The sequence below is a fragment of the Delphinus delphis genome, chromosome 2, assembly GCF_949987515.2.
Source record: "Delphinus delphis chromosome 2, mDelDel1.2, whole genome shotgun sequence".
Lineage (NCBI taxonomy): Eukaryota > Metazoa > Chordata > Mammalia > Artiodactyla > Delphinidae > Delphinus > Delphinus delphis.
The window spans coordinates 23,288,979-23,307,954 of NC_082684.1; the positions used below are offsets into that span (position 1 = coordinate 23,288,979).

Below are 18,976 nucleotides of genomic sequence, written 5' to 3' on the forward strand. Positions count from 1 at the left end.
TACAGTTTGTGATTTCCTTCTCTGGTAAGAGGCGCACTATTTGGGTGGGGGGCAGGGCGTTATATGTACGGCAGTCATATTTCCAAACCCAGAATCAATGCACCTGTCCTGACCAGACATTATTGGATTTATAATATATTTATTAGACAAGTTTTTATTAAAGTAAAATTTAATCTCCATTCAAAAATTATATTTAGCAAATCACTTGAATTGGAAGGAATAAAATTTTATGAAACTAAGACCACTTGAAAATCCACAGCATGAATTCCATAGTGTTCTTGAATGCCCTTTGCTGCCTTCAGATAACAGTAAGGAAAGAGTAGTGGTAGCTTCCATCCTTGAAATCTCCAGGTGTGCTTTCAGGTTATCCAACTTCATTTTCTTAATCTAAATTTAAGAGTCAAAAAGTGGACCAAAGGAAGCCTTATCACTCATATGCTTATTTTTCCAAACGGAAGGACGCTATGGTACGACATGCTGCTCTCAAACTATGAAAAGGGAAAAAAATTAAACAATTTTACAGTGGTTCTGTTCTTATTAAAAAGCCTAAAGCATTTTTCTCTAGGCTACCTCTCTTTGGAATTTAAAACCTGTGTACAGCATTGTGTGGGGAAATTCAACCAACATACCACACATTGGTTTGCATTTAACTCATTACAGTGTTACAGTGTTGATTGCTAAGAACACTTACATGACCAAGAAGATATCCAAGCCTTTCAAATGGAACCAGGAGCTTGAATTGGGGCAATATTAAACACATGTGAAATCCCAGATATCCTTTGGGCAAGGGTTTTCATTCTCAGAGTTACGACCAGGACCAATAAAATAGTCATATAGGGAAAGCATTGAGGTTTAGAGTTGGGAAAAATATCCCAACACCAGCTCTGACTTTACAACCTTGATGATCTACTTTCTCTCATTTACATGATGGGACAAATCATACTCTATCACCTTATGGGTTGTTTTTGTTACTTAATTGGTATAAAATTACTTGAAGATCAAAGTGCTATAAAGTGCTAAATATTATTAATAATTAGAACAAGCAGTTGTGAATCATGTATAAAAAGAGAAATAGCTTTGGAGAAATGTAATTTCTAGATTGGACAGACTGTCTAACAAGTAAAAGAAAGGCTCTCGGTTTTGTGATTTATTTATTCATTCATTTAAAGAAAATGACAGAAGAAGTCTGAGAAATGTCACAATCAGATTGGCTATCTGCCAATTTGTTCTTCTTTTTTTAAAAAAAAAACCTCTCAAACACTTCTGACTTTGTAAAAAGAAAAAAATTTTGATTTATAACCATTTGTAGTCTGCACGTGCCTTGAACTTTGCATTTAAAAAGAAGGCATTTTTTCTGATTCTCTACCAATCCTCCTCCTTGTCTTGCCATTTCCAAACATACGCCTCTCATTGAAAGCAAATGACAAGTGAGGGAGAATTGGTTTATAGCTGCCAAGAAATCTCTACCTTAAAGGAGCACTGGTTTAATTCAAACAGGGCAAAATGAATGTCTGAGAAGGGGTGAGATTTTAAGGCTTGGGCGGTGAGTGGAAGTGTCATTTCCTGAGTCCACACCTTCTTCTGTCGTTGTTGGCTGGCACTCCGTCTGGCACCGTAGCTTTCCCATCTATACCAGTTAAAATACCATGTTGCCACCTCCCTTTTTTGTCCTTTTTTTTTTTCCACAAGGAGAAGACTGAGAGAATGAATGGAGTAAATATATATTATGTATACAAATAATATCGTTTGCTAACAATGTATGCTAGTCATAGGAAAAATATTTTTCTATGTGGTTTATGTTCATTTTTCTAGGCTTTGAAGTCTTCTCTAAAAATTTAGTCCATGGGATGCAAATCCAAAACTTGTCATGGGCTAAACTGATGATAAAAATGAAGGAATCAGGTTTTTAGGACAATAGGGAATAGTGAGGGTTGTGTCAGTGGGGAGGGCCACACCCAAGTCCACCAGGATGCACACAATTCTGGGGTACCCCAGTCATGGTCACAACATATGGTATGTGAATGGTGCCCCTGGTGTGGAGCAATGCATGCCTGGCCCATTTATCCATTCAGGACACCTTCCTTGCACTTACTACATGCCAGGCATGGTTCTAACTGCTGAGAGATAGCAGCGAACAAAGCCGACAGGAAACTCTGGTCTCTCGGAACCGAAAGGCACTCTCATTCAATTATTTTATTAAAGGCAAAAAGCACTGTGCCAAGCAAATAAAATGCATATGCATGCAGAATTTGGCCCATGGGGCCACCAGTTAATGACCCCTACTCTAGGCTTTTAAATTAGTTCTCTGATCTTGCAGGTTTTAACCACAGGGACAAAACACAGAAATGTACTGACCATGTATTTGCACCCACTGCTTAACTCATGCTTAATGAGAGCTCCGTGAACACGAAGAAGTCAGCTAATTAATTTTCAATTTACATTCTATATCTCCACCCCAATGTCTGTACTTGCCACTCCTTCTTCCAAGAAAACATAATTCCTAGAGGTGATCTGTTAGGTAAGTGAGGAAGGAAAACTAGAACAGGATGGGGGCCGTGGCATTCTGCCAAAGCATTGTCTGCCTAAGTACCTGTCAGTTTTGGAGGCTAGTGGGAGAGGCAAGCCACTGAGCAATGGTCAGTGTGACTCTTGAGCCAATTCAAAGTCTGCTCTTAACCACCTACAAATTTAATTACATTTTTTTTTTCAAGCAAAAAGAAGGTTCATTAAAGTGTCAGGTCTCTTAGGGGCTAGGTTAACAGAAGCAGGGCAATTGCAGAAATTAAAGAGTTCTCTTATAAAGAATTTATTTCTTATCCTTATGCTTAATGCCACTTAATAAAAAATTTTATGTAATCTGCATATAGGCAAAATGGAACTAAAAGAAGGTCTGGTCACCCAGCTACTTTCATGTCTAGAAGATTTTCTTTTTTTTCTTTTTTTCATTGGAAGCTTCAGTAAAACTAAAAAGAAAACTTGTACTAATTTTCAACAAGAAGCTTTAGAAAAGTGCTGTGGTGGTACTCAAAGAGTTTAAAAGTTTTCCACCTCACAATTCACTTTGGATTTTCTTAAATAAGGTTATGACTCAAAAATATTTAAAGAGCTTAGGTCACAAATCTGACGGGAGACAGTCATAGTATATAGGTGTAAAGATGGAAGGTAAGCATTCACATCTTCCAAGAAATAGAACAGAGACCATCTACGATTAATCTTCCTCTTTTCTACTCGCCTTGCAGGATCCTTTCTTTCCCAAACCCCTTATAAATAAACAATAACAATAATAATAATCAGAGGAGAGAGAGTTTCCCTGTCAATCTACACATTGTATTAAGTAACTTTCCCCAAAGTTTGGGAGCATTTCCTGAAAACCCTCAAAGGTATTAATATTTTTCCCTCTCTCTCTTTAAATCACAAAGCAAAATTCCACTGTCCCTCTGCCCCCCACCCCACCTCCTAAAAAAAAAAAAAAAAAAAAAGTTGCCGAGTTTTGCTTTTCTATTCACTGCAGTCCTGGCCAAAGTAAAGCCCTCTTTCTCAATGACGTCAAGATCTTTACCAAGATTAGGCTTTCATTTCTCTATTGCAGCAATTAGCCAGGGAATGTATAAAAGGCTTCAGGGAGACTCACTGGGCTGCAGAGAGAGGCACTTTGCACCACAGACAGATAGCACGAAGGAAAAGCCAGAGGGAGTGAGGAAAAAGAGAGAAGTCAGTCAGTCGCTCCTGAGGAAGGGAGAGAGTGAGACAGGCTGGGAGAAGGAGAACAGAAAGTGTGTGTAAACGGAGTAAAGAAGGGAAAAAACTACCCTTAAAGCACATTTTAAAAACTCTGGCAATTCTAGAAAGAAACAGGCTACGTTTCTGAACATAGAGACAATGAAAAGCTAAAGAAAATTTTGCAATCTCTGCCACAGTCTCATAGGTGCTTGGAAATGAAAGTAGAACTGCCTGTCTTTAACCGACTCTGAGAGGGGTAACTGGATTAGGGACGGGTACGCCAGGTTTTTTTTTTTTTTTTAACATCTTAAATCCTGAAAAAAAAAAAAAAAGCAGCAGCTCCGAATTGAATGAATTGATGGGCACACTCCAACTGCTGGGCTGGAGAGACTGGACTTGGTCTTGCCATTTCTGCTTCTTTGAAAAAGGAGACAACTTGGGCTTCCTTTTAATTTAGTTTTTCTCCCTCTCCCCCCACCCCCAACCTCCCCCCTCCCCTCCCCCACCCCCTCAATCACCACCCCCCTTTTAAATAAGAGGGTGAAGGGGAACCAGAGCGCACAAGGCAACTGACCCAGGAGGCAGAGAAGATGGGCATCCTCAGCGTAGACTTGCTGATCACACTGCAGATTCTGCCAGTTTTTTTCTCCAACTGCCTCTTCCTGGCGCTCTATGACTCGGTCGTTCTCCTCAAGCACGTGGTGCTGTTGCTGAGCCGCTCCAAGTCCACTCGCGGGGAGTGGAGGCGCATGCTGACCTCAGAGGGGATGCGCTGCATCTGGAAGAGCTTCCTTCTCGATGCCTACAAACAGGTGAGCTGCGCCGAGAGGGGCTTCTCCGCAGGGCGGCCGGGGCAGGGGCTGGAATGTGGGGGGCCGGGTGCCAGCTGGAGCACTGGAGTGAGAACGGTGCAGCCCTATTTGGGGGCCTAGCGGTTATGCTCAAGGTTGCTCCTGTGTCTGCTCTCTACACCTGTCACACACAGTAGATCTGGGGATGACAGGTATTAAGTCACAGTGACTGCGTGACCTGAGAAGGAGTCTTCCTAATAAGGGTCGTTAATGGCTTGCTGTGACTTTGGAGTGGGAGGTATTGGTGCCTGTAGAATAACTTTGAGAAAAGTCAGAAAGTGTTGGGGGAGGGCAGACGGCTGCATTTATTCTGCTCTTGTCACGAACTGGCATTTTTTGCTTGATGAAAGGCTATGTGAGGTGCATTAGGAAAGACAGTTCAATGGGTAGGCATTAAAAAGCAAGAAAAAAAGAAAACACCACTCAAAACTCTCAGGGAGCTGGCAAGATTTCACAAAATAATAACAGCAGGTATCATTTAGCAGAGTGGCTGCTTCGTTTCTGGTAGAAGTAAGAGTTAATGAGAGCAAGCCTGTGTGCACCATCATCTACCTTGATTTGGATTAGAACCTTTTGAAGCAGTTATTAGGCACTGAGTCTGGACTTACTAGATATCTGTTTGAAGAAGAAAGATCTGAGAACTAGCTGTCAAAAATCCAGACTTTGTTAGAGAAACCACATTTGCTTTATTTCTCAAAAGTTAAGTAAGTTGTCTTAGAAAGAGCAGATAAATCTATGGTTCATGGCAACCTCAAAGCTCTTATAACTGGTGCCTGGAACACTGTAGCAGTCGCCTCACTTACCTGCAGAAGCTGCGTCCCAGGGGCTGCCCTTTCAAAACCAGAGTGATCTTTGTTTCTAAGTGAAGCATGCTGTTTGGAGATGGTGACGCATCCTCAGCTCAGATCTTCTTAAGGGGCAAAGAGGAAAGGGCACTGGTCCTTTGTCAGTTTGCTGTCTCTCCCTGTGCCCGTGGGACTCCTGAATGTCCCTGGGCTTAGGAAGAATTGACTCATCTGGCAAAAGCTAGTATCAAAGCAGACATTCTTGGTTTTCCCTAACAGTATTGAGAGACCTTGTCCGAGATGCCAGGAAGGGAGTTTGAGAAGAATATGGGAGCTAGTGAAGTGGTGTACTATAGGCAGGCAATACCTCAGAAACAGAGCCGGAGAACTCAGAATAAGAGGGGGAAGGAGAATGAGTCCTCCATAAATAAATACTAGAAAAATAAGTCTAGAGAAGGAACTTATGCTTACCAAGGGGGGTAGGGTGGGCGGGAAGTGTTAGATTGGGAGTTTGGGATTGACATGTACACACTGCTATATTTAAAACAGATAACCAACAAGGACCTACTGGACAGCACAGGGAACTCTGCTCAACACTCTGTAATAACCTGAATGGGAAAATAATTTGAAAAAGAATAGATACACGTATTTGTATAACTGAATCATTTTGCTGTACACCTGAAACTAGCACAATATTGTTAATCAACTGTACTCCAATATAAAATAAAAATTAAAAAAAAAAATCTATGCACCAGGAATGGAAAAGAAGTAATTTCTAGTAGCAAGGAATCCAGAGCAGGATCCTTCCATTGAAAATCAAATAAGTGTTCAAGACGAGAATACTCATGGTGGATTAGGGAAGTGTTCCTACAGTACATGTCTTTGTTATTGAGAGCAACCTGCAGAAGGTTGGCATTTGTTGTCCTAAAGACAGGAACATAGTAAGAGCTCTTCTTAGTAAGTGAAAATTTCTTTATAATAGTTCGAAACGATGCTCAAAGTTCTAACAGTAAAAACTCACTTTATATTATGTACATGGGGTGAATGGGAGATGTGGGAAGGACATACTGAGATGATCATTTCATTTCCACAAATGCATACGCTGAATGTGAAATGTTCACATTTTGTTCTGGGGGTAGAGAATTTGGAGGAGGGTGGGGTGTGCACGCACAAGTATGTCAGGCATGTTATGAATTAGGAAGTTCCCTCATCTATACCTGTATTTCATAGGTGTTAGGAGATAACAGGGCAATGTCAGTTATTTGGTCTCAGCATATTAAACTCTTACTTTTTGCAAAGACAAGTGACTTCTGCCTATAAAAGAAAAGGCACTGCTTTGGAGAATTTTACCTGTATGCATGTATATTCTCACATAAAATATGGGGGTTTATGTTACCCACAAATATTAAGTGAGGTCGTTTCTCCTATTAAGCAGCTTATTGAAATAAAAAGGGAAAAGGAAACAAATGCCTCTAATAAACTTGATCATTTGTTTATTTTTTCACCAATGTATAGTGTTTCGTTGTGTCGCAATATTTCGTTATCCCTACGCTGAGAGACTGAGAAGGATGAGTAATTTGTTTTCCTTTTTGCACACGGTTCGTGTATTCTTCTCCTGTATTGTTTCTGTCTACTGATTTGATTAGTGACCAAGTTCATGACTGACATTATTATGTTTGCTTTTATGACTTATATAATAGCTGCCAGGAGAAGAAGCAACACAAGAACCCATATGTCCAGAGATAAGGCTGGACTGGGTGTGTGATGGATGGAAGCATGGTGAACACAGCTTGCACTGAGTTTAGGTCTCCTTCTGTCTCCAAGTGTAGCAAGGGCGGGCGTTCGCGGCTGTGGTGGCACTTGAGGGTCACTCAGAATCTGTGAAACAGATTGAATCACTTCCCCAAATGCTACTGTCACCTGTGCCACTGCCTTTGGGTGTAGCCCTGTCTAGAGACACACTGGAGGAGTCTCTGTTTGAGACGGCATCACAGTGTTTCACAATCCTGACTTGCGTTATTTTGAGGCTGCCACCCCCAGAAACGGAGTTTTGCAGGGTGAGGCATGTGCACACGCCATACGATGAGGCATGTCATTTCCAATTCTCCCGGTTGTTGAATGGCAGATACTTGGGAAGCTATTTAGAGAAAGTGCAGTAAAAGCGCTGTGCCTGTGTTTGGCTCCTACAAGAGGCAACAAAGAAATGTAAACAAATTAGAACAAAATAAAACAAAAAACCCTTCTTCATTAAAATGTTGAATGGGATTTAAAATTAACTTTATAGGGAAGCCTTTAAAGACAGTTTGGGTTTGGTTAGAGGGAGGTCCATGCAAGATTTGGAGGAAAAAGAAAATCTACTGAATTTTGTGAGAGACTGAGGTGTATAACAGATGTTTATTATTTAAGTTTTCCCTAGTCAGTGTCATTGCATCTAACACTGCATCCTTGTGCTGGTGCTCAAAGACTCAAAAATACAACCAGTAAACAAACTACTCTGTCTGGGAGCCTGGCTCCCACCTAAATGAAGTGTAAAAGTAAACACACAGTATAGATGCTGACAAGCAGTTTAGCTTCTACATGGTCAATATTGCTGTGGCACAGAAAACATATTCATTTGAACATATAATTTTGGTTTTGAAAGGGTCTCTTTAACATTCTCTTCCTCCTCTTCATTCACCTCAGCCTTTTGACACTCGTTTCTACAATGGAAAATGGCTCTTTTAAGAAAGAAACATTCCGAAAAGAACACAAAGAAGGCTACAGCCAGAGCTTGTCCATCACTTGGATAAAACACTGGGAAGTGATAGAGCTTAGAGCTATATTTTTGAAGTTACAAATCAACAAGAGAATAGCTAACAGGGAATTGAACTCAGAGGAAGGAGTAGGTAGCTTATCCTTCAACGCTGATTTATTGGGCCAATTTGAATATAAATGGTTAAAATGCTGCTTAATAATTGTTTGGCCACATTTGTAAGGACATTGATGTAGGCTGGTCATTATTGTCAAAGAATTTGAAATTTCCTGACAGTTAATAAAGCCATTCCAGGGCTTTGGAGAGCAAAAAGGATGTGTAAAAATAATTCTGCCACATACCTACCCCATTTTTATCATCTGCTTTGCTTTCGATCATGAGATTAGGTGATATTTTGTCCAGAAGCCTTTCTCAGGCTGTGGAAGAGAAAAAACAAGGTTAGTAGTATATGCTCTATTTCCAGCTTCTCCTTGATGAATGGTTCTTTCTTTTTTTTCCCCTTGCCCTGCATTTCACAGTCCACATGCTAAAGCAGCATTATCCTTTTCCCCATGCACTGAAAACTGTCAGCGAAAGGAATCCCATCATCAAGGGAATCAAATATATGTCATATATTTACATTCTTGTTCATATTTATAAATATGGCTATCACAACATTTGAGCTTGGCCCAGAGATGTCTTCTGTTGTAAAAATACAAACCCTTTATTTTCCTCCCTTGTTGGTGTTGTGTTCATGTTGATTATAAAAACATAAGAAAGGACAACCGTAATAGTGCAGATGAGAGAGAGAAAAGTCAATGATGACGATATTACATTTTACGTATGTCCTTTCTGATCCTTGCAAAATAAAGAGACCCTTTGGGAACATCGGAACTTCAAGACCAATTAGTGGAAATGATGCTTGTGTTTGGGCATTAAATACTGGGCAGGGTTCTCTTTAGAGCGGCTAATGCTGGCAGGGAAAGAGGTACCGACCTAATTACTCTTCCGCAAGAGTAAAAAATGCCTTTTGAATGCCTCTTTGGCAAATATGTCTCATTAAGGACAAAAACCAAACACAAACCCTCTAAGAAGGAGAAATTAAGATGATAGGTAACTTGTGGCCAGGAGACTTTCTGTGCCACTGTGGGAAATTAAAACAAAGTTTGGGAGTACCAGGGGATAACCTGTTTTTGTCGCGCTTCTTTCCTGCAGCCTAAATGTTATTATGGGACCAACTTTATTTTCTTCATCATTCTGGCTTTTTGTCAAGGAATGATTTGCTCCTGAGGAAAGCAAAGATCTTCCATCATTGAAGACAATGGTGGTTCTCCCATTCCATCTCAGCAGGGTGAAAAGCCAAGCAAACCAAGAAACTCTCCATTTGTAACTTTGGTCACAATACGTATTTAATTTTCATGGTGACCGAATAGAAAGACGAGAAATGAACAATAATGTCCTTCTAAAAGATTCTTTTTTTTCAGTTTAAGACAGACTTTCACTTTTTTAATTGTTAAAGTTTTTTTTTCTTTATTGTTGCTAAATTGTCCTCTATCAGCAGTTTTTAGCAAAGATGGACAAATTTTATGATTAGTCTGTGACACTTATAAAAGCAGACTACTGGTCTACTCACATCTGGACTTCCAAAAAATGGGTGTGTGTTTTTCCCTTGTAGTTTTATTAATAGCACTGTTCTTACCTGTGCATTTTCTCTTACCTAGTCATGCTCATTAAAAGGATAATTCTGTTTATGACATTCTAACCTGCAGTCAAGTCCTACGGCTGCTCAACAAAATGAAGAGGATTTGGTTACTTTCATTTTACGCACTGACCAGCTGAGATAATCAAGAACAGATCAACAGCATTAGGTGTCGATCGTGGCGGTACTCTACAGTGGGATCCAGGATTCGCTCTTCTAAATAAGCTGCCTCAGTTAGCTCATCCATCACCCAAATGTGATTGTGTTCAGTGTAGGTTAAGGTTATTATTAAGCCTAAAATTCTTCACTGACCTCTACCTAGGATTATAGCAACAATTAATAGTAACAATAATGTATGTAATAAAAAATTTTAAAGTGTATGTATAAATTTTCCCCCAGCTTAACAAAATACCAACACCTCCCACCACCCCCCTCCCCCAAATACCAAAGAGCATTACGTACTTGGTAACTTTCCTCACTTTTGATTTTAAAGTTAAGATGTTGTACTTGTTCTAAGTTTTCTAAGTTGAACTAGTCTGTTTGTATTTTGAAAAGAATTATGTGGCTGGATGATACATTGTCACTAAGGAGAAGGAGAAGGTGCTTTACCTTTCCAAGAAAATTAATTACAGGTAACAAGAGTGTCACCTGTGACTGAAGTCAGATTAGATTACTCAGTTGAATAATCAGGAATAATGCAAGGATCAACAGTTCAGCTTGGGTGAGAGTCAGGGGCGACAGAGGCCCATTTAACAAGGCAGCACAGTTGCTCAGAATTCTTAAAAATGACTCAGAAATGCAGGTGGATGTTTTTACCTACCAAGAACCTCCAAGTCTGTAGTCCAGAGATGATTTTTCTCCTGTGTATGGGATGCTCACTTAATGAGAAGTTGCTAAAACAACTAATGGATTCAGACTGATCTGAATGCATTCAGATCGTTATATCACAGTGTGTTGCAAAACACAGCACAACGATATTGTTAAAAGCAGCCGTCCTAGAATCATTATTGCTATTTGACGTGGGAAACATCTAACGAGAAGGTGATGGTAACGCTACCTATTACCTAAATCTACAAAGAAGTACAAAAAGAACCCATAGATTTAAAAGTTTATAATACCTTTAAAATGTATATATCTTTAAATTTTAAGTATATTTTAAAACCTCAGAGACAAGTCTAGCTCATATAAAACAGTCCAGCTAAAAGTGGCTTATTCGGTTTCTTCACCTAGTGTCACTTGCAAATTAACCAAGAAAATACACATAAAACAACTTTCTTCCTGATAGTGACTGAAAACAAATGAACTTATTTAAACCACACCAACAGCTTCCTTTTCTAAGAAAGAAATTTGTTATTCTAAGATTTCTTTTAGAAAACTAACAGTACTTGTTTCAGACCTGCCCTGCTAGGATTTTTCACAAGGGAGAGAAAGGGCTTCTTTACCTCTTCCTCTGCAGTTAAAATGAGTTATGCATTAACATCAGATAGAAGCTTCTGAATAAAAGCCCTTGAGTGCTTTTTTTTTTTGTCAGTTCGGATTGTTGAGTTTTTAACAATTCACTTCTAAGTGACTTCAATTAACAGCAATGTTATATGTGGTGGTATTTATATGAGGGGAAAAAGTCGATCCAGTTGGAAGTGTTTTATAATGTTAAGGATAGTGTATAAAAATCAACTATACTGTTGTAAGTTGTCCCCAGTGTTACTGGCTTTGATTAAAGCATTCTAGGGGAAGATCCAATTGTATTAATTCAAACTGAAGTAATTGGCTCTTTTATGTTGCCTGCTTTTTATTATCAGTTTACAGATTCAAAGACCAGCAAACTTTCTTTCAGTCTGTGTTCAACAATTTAAACTACGTGCAAAGAGGGTACCTGGAACAATTTTCCTCTATACCTCTTCTGCCTGAGTATTTTATAATTCAGAGGAACTTGATAATAAAATGTGTGGTAGAAAAGTAAATGGTTTGTGACTTCTTAGATTAAAAAAGTGAAACCAACAAAAAACACATGTAATATGAGAAATTAAAAGTAGAATTCTGCAGAAAGTAAAATTTTATGTTTTTGTTCACTCATTTGTTTGTTTAATGGAAATGGCGAGGTTCTAGTCAAAAGAACCCCAAAGTATTCAGTAGCCATAGAAGTCTTTGGGAAGGATGTCACACTGAGGAGAGCTCAAATCACTTCTAACAGTAGATATTTTTTTAAACAGAGAATTGGTCAGGAAAATAGTATTCTGTTTCACATTTTTGGGTGGCATCTATAATGGCAAACTACACACCCACAATGATTTATAGTGTACAAAGCTCTTTTCCTGTGTCATCCTCCTATAACCGTATGAGGAAGATAGGGGTTGTTATCACCATTTTACAGATGGGAAAGCTGAAGTACTGAAGAGATTAAATGAGAGTAGCTCTTCTTATAAATGGTGGACCCCCGGTTTTCTAGTTCTGGGCAGGAATAGAGCCCACTGGTACCCTTGTCCATTGGTTGAGCTTAAATGACTTAGTATCAGGCAAGAAAATAAAGGTCTTTTCTGAGTACTTTAGAATTCAGAAGTGGGAATACAGAAAGAGGTACTATGTCCCACAATTCTGATAATTTATTTTAAAGTGGACCATTCACTTTTTACTTTTAAAATGAAGGCAAGGACTTCCCTGGTGGTCCAGTGGTTAAGCCTCCGCAGTTCCATTGCAGGGGGCACGAGTTCGATCCCTGGTTGGGGAACTAAGATCCTGCATGCTGCAGGGCACGGCCAAAAAACAAAAAACCCCACAAAAATGAAGGCAATTAATCATTTGTTGTATATTGTGTGCTAAGCACTGACACAAAATAAGGATAGTAAAGAATACCAGTCTCAACTTAATTATGAAGAGAGTTAACTGCAGCGCCTTCAATCATGAAAATAATTACCTTTAGTGACTATACAGAATGAAAAGGACTTTTAGTCTCTTCAGGGCCATTCATTATATTACCTGCCACAATGGCTCTTTACTCAAATCAATATATGTTTACCATATCCTCTGAAGGAAATACCACATTTTATTAGAGCCAGTTGTTTCTATACAGAGTGAATTAAAGTGACAATGTGTTCAATGTGGTATTCTCTCCCTCTTTCTTTTTTTCACCACCAGGTGAAACTGGGTGAAGATGCTCCCAACTCCAGCGTGGTGCATGTCTCCAATCCTGAAGGAGATGACAGCAGTGGAAATGGTGCCCATGAGAAAACAGTTGATGGAGCTGAGTGCCACCTCCTTGACTTTGCCAGCCCTGAGCGCCCACTGGTGGTCAACTTCGGCTCAGCCACTTGACCTCCTTTTACTAACCAGCTGCCAGCCTTCAGCAAACTGGTGGAAGAGTTCTCATCAGTGGCTGACTTCCTGTTGGTCTACATTGATGAGGCTCATCCTTCAGATGGTTGGGCGGTGCCTGGGGATTCTTCTTTGTCTTTTGAGGTGAAGAAGCACCGGAACCAGGAAGACCGATGTGCAGCAGCCCACCAGCTAATGGAGCGTTTCTCCTTGCCGCCCCAGTGCCAAGTTGTGGCTGACCGCATGGACAATAATGCCAATGTCGCTTATGGGGTAGCCTTTGAACGTGTGTGTATTGTGCAGAGACAGAAAATTGCTTATCTGGGAGGAAAGGGCCCCTTCTACTACAACCTTCAAGAAGTCCGGCGTTGGCTGGAGAAGAATTTCAGCAAGAGATGAAAGCTAGATTAGCTGGTTAAAGGTATGATTGTAATAGAGATTTTTTTTTTTAAGTTATGTAAAGACAAGGAAACTAAGAACTGAATCCACTATTTCAACTGAGTCCCATTGTCTCACTGAAAGACAGGAATTTACGTGTCAGAAGAACATAAACCTCTAACATCTCGATACTACTTTCACCACTTAAATGGCTTTTGGCTAAATAGTAGCCCCGTTACTTCTCTTCCTGGTGAAAAGCCCTGAATGAAAAGATCCCAAGATGGAGAGGAAGAAACCTTGTTTCAGCATGTGTTCCTTTCTGCCCTGAAAAAGAAGTGATACCTCTGATTCATGCCTTGGGACCTGAAGAAAAGACTTACCTGAATAACTACCATCCTTGTTACTATATGGGGTATTGCTTAGGCTTTCTTCAGCATGGATAGAGCCCAACTGGATAATTCCCAAATGTTTACTTATAATGAATCTTCAAGCCCAGGCCGTGTGGTTAGGACCTTGGTGTTTAACATGTCACAGTAGTCTCTGATCTTCTAGTTTCTAGCCATGTGGTGCTCTATGCCAGTCTAAATATCCCAGAACTCGCAGCTATATTTTCAGATACCAAGAATGGTCCCTACCTGGAGGGTTAGAATGATCATCTGATCTCTGATGGTTACTTTCTAGGCAGGTGGGGAAAGTGCTAGAAGAAAATCGAATTGACAAGCTAGGAAAAGGAGGCGGCAGAAAGATTAGGAGACTTCATAGTGCTTCACCTTGCAACTGTAGAGAGTGGGACTAATTTGTTAGTCACAGAAACATGGAAACATACACAAAGCTAGAAAAAGAAGAAACTCCACTAAAATAGCATCAAGAATATACATATGAAATCAATGTATTTATCATATACTCCTAGATTGAGGAGAAGGAGAGATTGAGAGGGAAGAGACGCTTTAATATTTGTATTACTTTTTGAAACATGTTTGTGGTGTGTACATTTTCAGTAGGTGAATTATACCCCATGATGCTGATGAAAGGTAAAACCAGTGGGTCCAGTGGTGCTGGTCTATCCTTCTCCATCCCTACGATTTTGCTCTGGTCCCACTCCTTCTTGGTCTCGGTCTCTATGGCAGTGTTCTCTGAATGCTGAGCTCAGCAGTATATATTTTATATATACACATTCTCAGCTGCTGTGGGATGTAGGTTCCCTGGCCATTCAGCTGCAGCACTGTTTTTCTCCCAAAGTAGGTGAACTATAATGAATGATAGGTGAAAACAAACAAGGTTTCTTCAGGAGCAAAATGGAAGAAGAGTAAGTTTGAGACAATTCCCATCAGTGATTTTGGAGGCTTTGCTATAAGGCAATTCTCAGTACCATGGAATTCCCATTAATATTTGAATTTGGACTTGGGTTTTCCTTTGTTCCTCTTAGCTGAGGTATAGTAATCTAAGGCCTCTATAGTACATTTTTATAATGCTATTTTAATATATACCATATTTCTCTTTAAAATGAAGATGCTATAGTTTTACTCATAACTAATATAAGTAATAACTAATATCCTAACCTCCAAAAGAATAGACCAACCAATTTTGTATCTTAATTTTTTTATTGTAAATTTGAGGATGTTATCAAATCACAGTATATGGCCATATTTATATGTACAATCAAAGGTTCCTATGACCATCCCATTAATAATTGAATCATAAAATAAAACTAATAGAAAAAGATATCTAAAATTGAAACTACCTTCCTGAACTAGTTGCCTGAAATGAGAAAAAAGTGGGAACTGAGTGTACAAGAACCAAAAGTCTATTTTTTTTTAATGGAGCAACATAATAGTCATATCACTACATAGTTTATTGTTTAGATATTAAAGCACCATTTTAACTGATTATTTTTAACTGCAACATTTAAGTTTCCCACTGTTCTAAATTCTACAAAATGCGCCCACAAAGAAACAAATTTTGAAAATGTGACATTATCTAATGAATTTCTGGAAAATCACATTGAGAATAGATTATTTCTGAGTCCTCAATAGTTAAACTCTGTGACTCAAGGCTTATCGGCGGACCCCACTGATTTTTATCTTCAAAATGGTGTTGAGATTTATGTGGTACCCAGGAGAAGAAAAATGAAGAATTGGTGGCAGCCCACTCACACTGTTGTCCTTAAAATTCCCCTTTGTTCTACATGTACAATAAGGGAACAGGATGTTAGAGATGCTGGTGGGGGGATGAGATTTGGCTAAGGCAGGCAGTGCTAGTCGTCTGGGGAAAAGGATGATGGGAAAACTACCCAGCTGTGATATATTTTTAAAGAAAGAGAAGGTTGTGTGTGTGCAATTCTTCTCCCTGAGGATAGGGCAATGGAGAAGTGAAGCAGCGGAAGTAAACATACAGAGGCATAGGCTGACTATCAGGGACAAAGATATGTTCAGTGGAACATAGAAGAGTTACTGGAAGAAAGGCTTTAGGGGGCCAGAAGAGAAAGTAAATTGACAAAGCTCAGGAATCCTACAATATGTAGAATGGCTTGATGTTATCAGAGTTAGGATAAGCCTATAATTATGTAACTTATTTATCTCATCATGAACTTTTATGATTTCCTGTGGTGTATCTTTTATGAACTTAACAAGAACTCATTATTTGAGATAGAGGAGAATCAATGTTTAGCTGGTATGTTCAGAGAAATTATTAGATTGTCAATACCCACCCTACCTATCCTATCTTTTATAAGGTATGTTTCTTTGAAGAATTGTAGTTCCTATTCTCACAAGGCAAAAATTATAAGTTATATATATATATATATATAAACTTATACATTATAAGCTTATATATATAAACATATATATATGATTTCTTCTTTTTAATACTTAAACATTTGCCCCCCACCCCATAGGCTATGTTTACATGGAGCTATCAGTTTAGTCTTTTAAACTGGATTAGCTTGTCCATTGTAGAAATAGTTTCCAAGCAATTTTAGGTATTATTATAACATCTGGATTTACTCAGACATTTAGTGTTTGAAGGACTTATGTCTTGGAACTATTCAAAACTTACTTTATTTTATTGCTTAGAGAAAACATTAGTGGAATCAAGGATGACTTTCTTGAATGGGCATGACTGAAATGTCTGCATGGTAGGGTAGAAGTGTTTGATACAGATACTAAAATGTAACTGACCTCCTCAGAAGCAGGTTAGTAATGCTGTTCTTGCTTTGTATAGCTAAAGTTACAGTCGTTTAACTCATATGACTTTCGATCTCTGGTCCTTTGTCTTCGCCTTGTTTATAGAATGTACCCCTGATTTTTGGTAACATCAACTTTGAAATGGTCTGTTGATTTAGTTAAGTTCTCCTACCATTAACCAGGAAATGCTGATTCTGTGATCAAGGAGAGAAGAAAGGCCTGCTGTCTTTCATTTTGCCTGAGTGTATTTCACTTTTTGGGCTCTTGAATAAAAATTATGAAATATGGTGAGGTCATGCACGGGTGCTGCCTTGATGCATAAAATACCAGAGAGGTAGGTTAAAGGCAATGTCTACGCCTTTTGGAAAACTCCCAGCTGGATACAAGGTGCCCTCAGCATGCACTATGGGCCATGTCCGCAGCAAGAAGAACGCACTGATGTGCAGGACTTCCTGTTCTGTAAATCATAAGAGGATAAACATGGACTTTTATTCTACCTAATTTCTTATTGATAGTTGGAAGATAAGCTTAATTAGAATCACATGGCCATTGCAAAATGGAAAATGTAGACGCTAACTTCTGTCCCACTGAAGAATTAATAAAAACCTTTACCAGCACTTAGAGCTTTTCAGAATATACCCAATGTTATGTCTCTGAGCAGTGGAGATTAACAATAAGATTTTTAATTCCAGGAGTTTTTTTTTAAAATGATACTGCCAAAAATCAGAGCTAAAGTGTTTTTAGTTATATTACAACCTCCTCTGTACTTCTTCCTTTATCTTAAAAATAGAAGCTAAACCCAGTCTTCCTGTGTAAGTCCAGATGGGGCATAATTACCAACCTCTGCTTGGTGACCCACGCTGTCTTGGTAGTGTCCTGAGGTCCCCTATGAAAGAAGGGGGACAGGGACTTGGAGATCCAGGAAGTTGCTAACTGGGAAGAACTAGGCCCTGAGGGCTTGGTCTACTGATCCTGGAAGATTTGAAAAGAAACTTCTCACCTTTGGAGGAGGGCTGATGAGTGTCATTGAGTGACTTTAGCAAAACATTGGGCCACTTCCTGATGCCTTATGTTCTGGATAGCACTAGAAGCAAGGTCTCAGACTTAAGATCCAGTTCTGTTCCAAGGTGAGTCTGAACCAATAGCAAACATGTACAGATCTCCAAACAATACTGCTCGTGCAAGTTGGGGCTCTCTGCCCATCTTGGGCAGCTGCACTAGAACTCCAGGGAGTTCACTTACTATTTGCTGCAGAGACTTCGAAGACCCAGGAGATGTTTAATGAAGTCACTATTTTGGCACAAAACTCCCCTTTTCCCCCAGAAAAGCAAATAGGTGAACACGTAAATGAAAGAAGACCACAGAGGGGAGTGGCAAAGAAATAAAATTGTTTCAAGACTTCTCCAGACCATGTCACTGGTCGGTGTGGTTTTTGTGTGTGTTAAGATTGGAAGATGTGAAGACATTCGTATCCAGTACTTTATAACCAAAGCAATTAAAAGATATTGGGTAGGGAACGTTGGCCAGTTTTGTTTAAATTTGCGTCACATCATCACCAGACTCTATCACTAGCCCAAGTAATCGGGTGCCCAAATAGGGAGATTGGGATGTGCAGAGGTTACTAGTGTGCAAATGATAACTACTGACGAAAGAGTCATCGACTCAGTTAGTGGTTGGATATAGTCACATTCGTTTGCCTCTGCCCATCTTTGCCTCCCTAGCAAGGAGAATATTCGGGGCATGATGCTATGAGTACTGGGTAAATGTGGTGAGAATGTGTGTGTGTATATCTCTGCTTCCTAGCTGCAGAAACAGAAATGCTTTGGAGATTATCAGTAGAAATCAGTTATTATATTGGTGCTGAGTGGTACATGTGCTTTTAAATTTGTTCTTGTATTTTAATAAACTTTGAATAAAAAGAATAAAGTTACTCTTTGGTTCTGTTTGTTTATTTTTAACTTACTCTCTAGACCTTGCCCCTGGCTGGAATATGTTCATGGTTGACAAGGGAAAGGGAATCCATCATTCTAATATTTATTCCTTGGTATTTGTGGGCAAAATCACCAGCAATGCCAGGTTATTTTAATCTCATGCTGTGCGCCAGAGTCTTCAAGGAAATCAAGACAAGTTAAAAGAAAATCTTCAGATACTTTCCATATTCATGAACAAGTTGCACACAGAACTAATGGAAAGGGGGGCTGTTAAAGAGACTGTGGAGCAAACTTTTACTTTGTTACATTTATACCCCAAGTTTCTAAGTGCAATAAAAAAACTTTCAAGGAAGTTGGTTAAAGCAGTACATATAACACACACTGTATGTA

General features: G+C 39.2%; 1 protein-coding gene across 2 annotated transcripts; it reads left to right on the top strand.

The window, feature by feature from the left end:
* The first annotated feature begins 4,234 nt into the window (after positions 1–4,234).
* On the top strand, positions 4,235–18,551 carry DIO2 (iodothyronine deiodinase 2). 2 transcript variants are annotated; one of them, XM_060004106.1, is made up of 2 exons: positions 4,235–4,532; positions 12,919–18,551. In XM_060004106.1, exons 1-2 carry the CDS (start codon positions 4,311–4,313, stop codon positions 13,504–13,506), a joined length of 810 nt encoding a protein of 269 aa, XP_059860089.1. In that variant the 5' UTR covers positions 4,235–4,310; the 3' UTR covers positions 13,507–18,551. The 2 variants fall into 2 exon arrangements, with proteins under 2 accessions (XP_059860089.1, XP_059860090.1); XM_060004107.1 differs by having other exon boundaries at positions 12,919–13,494.
* The last annotated feature ends 425 nt before the right edge of the window (positions 18,552–18,976 follow it).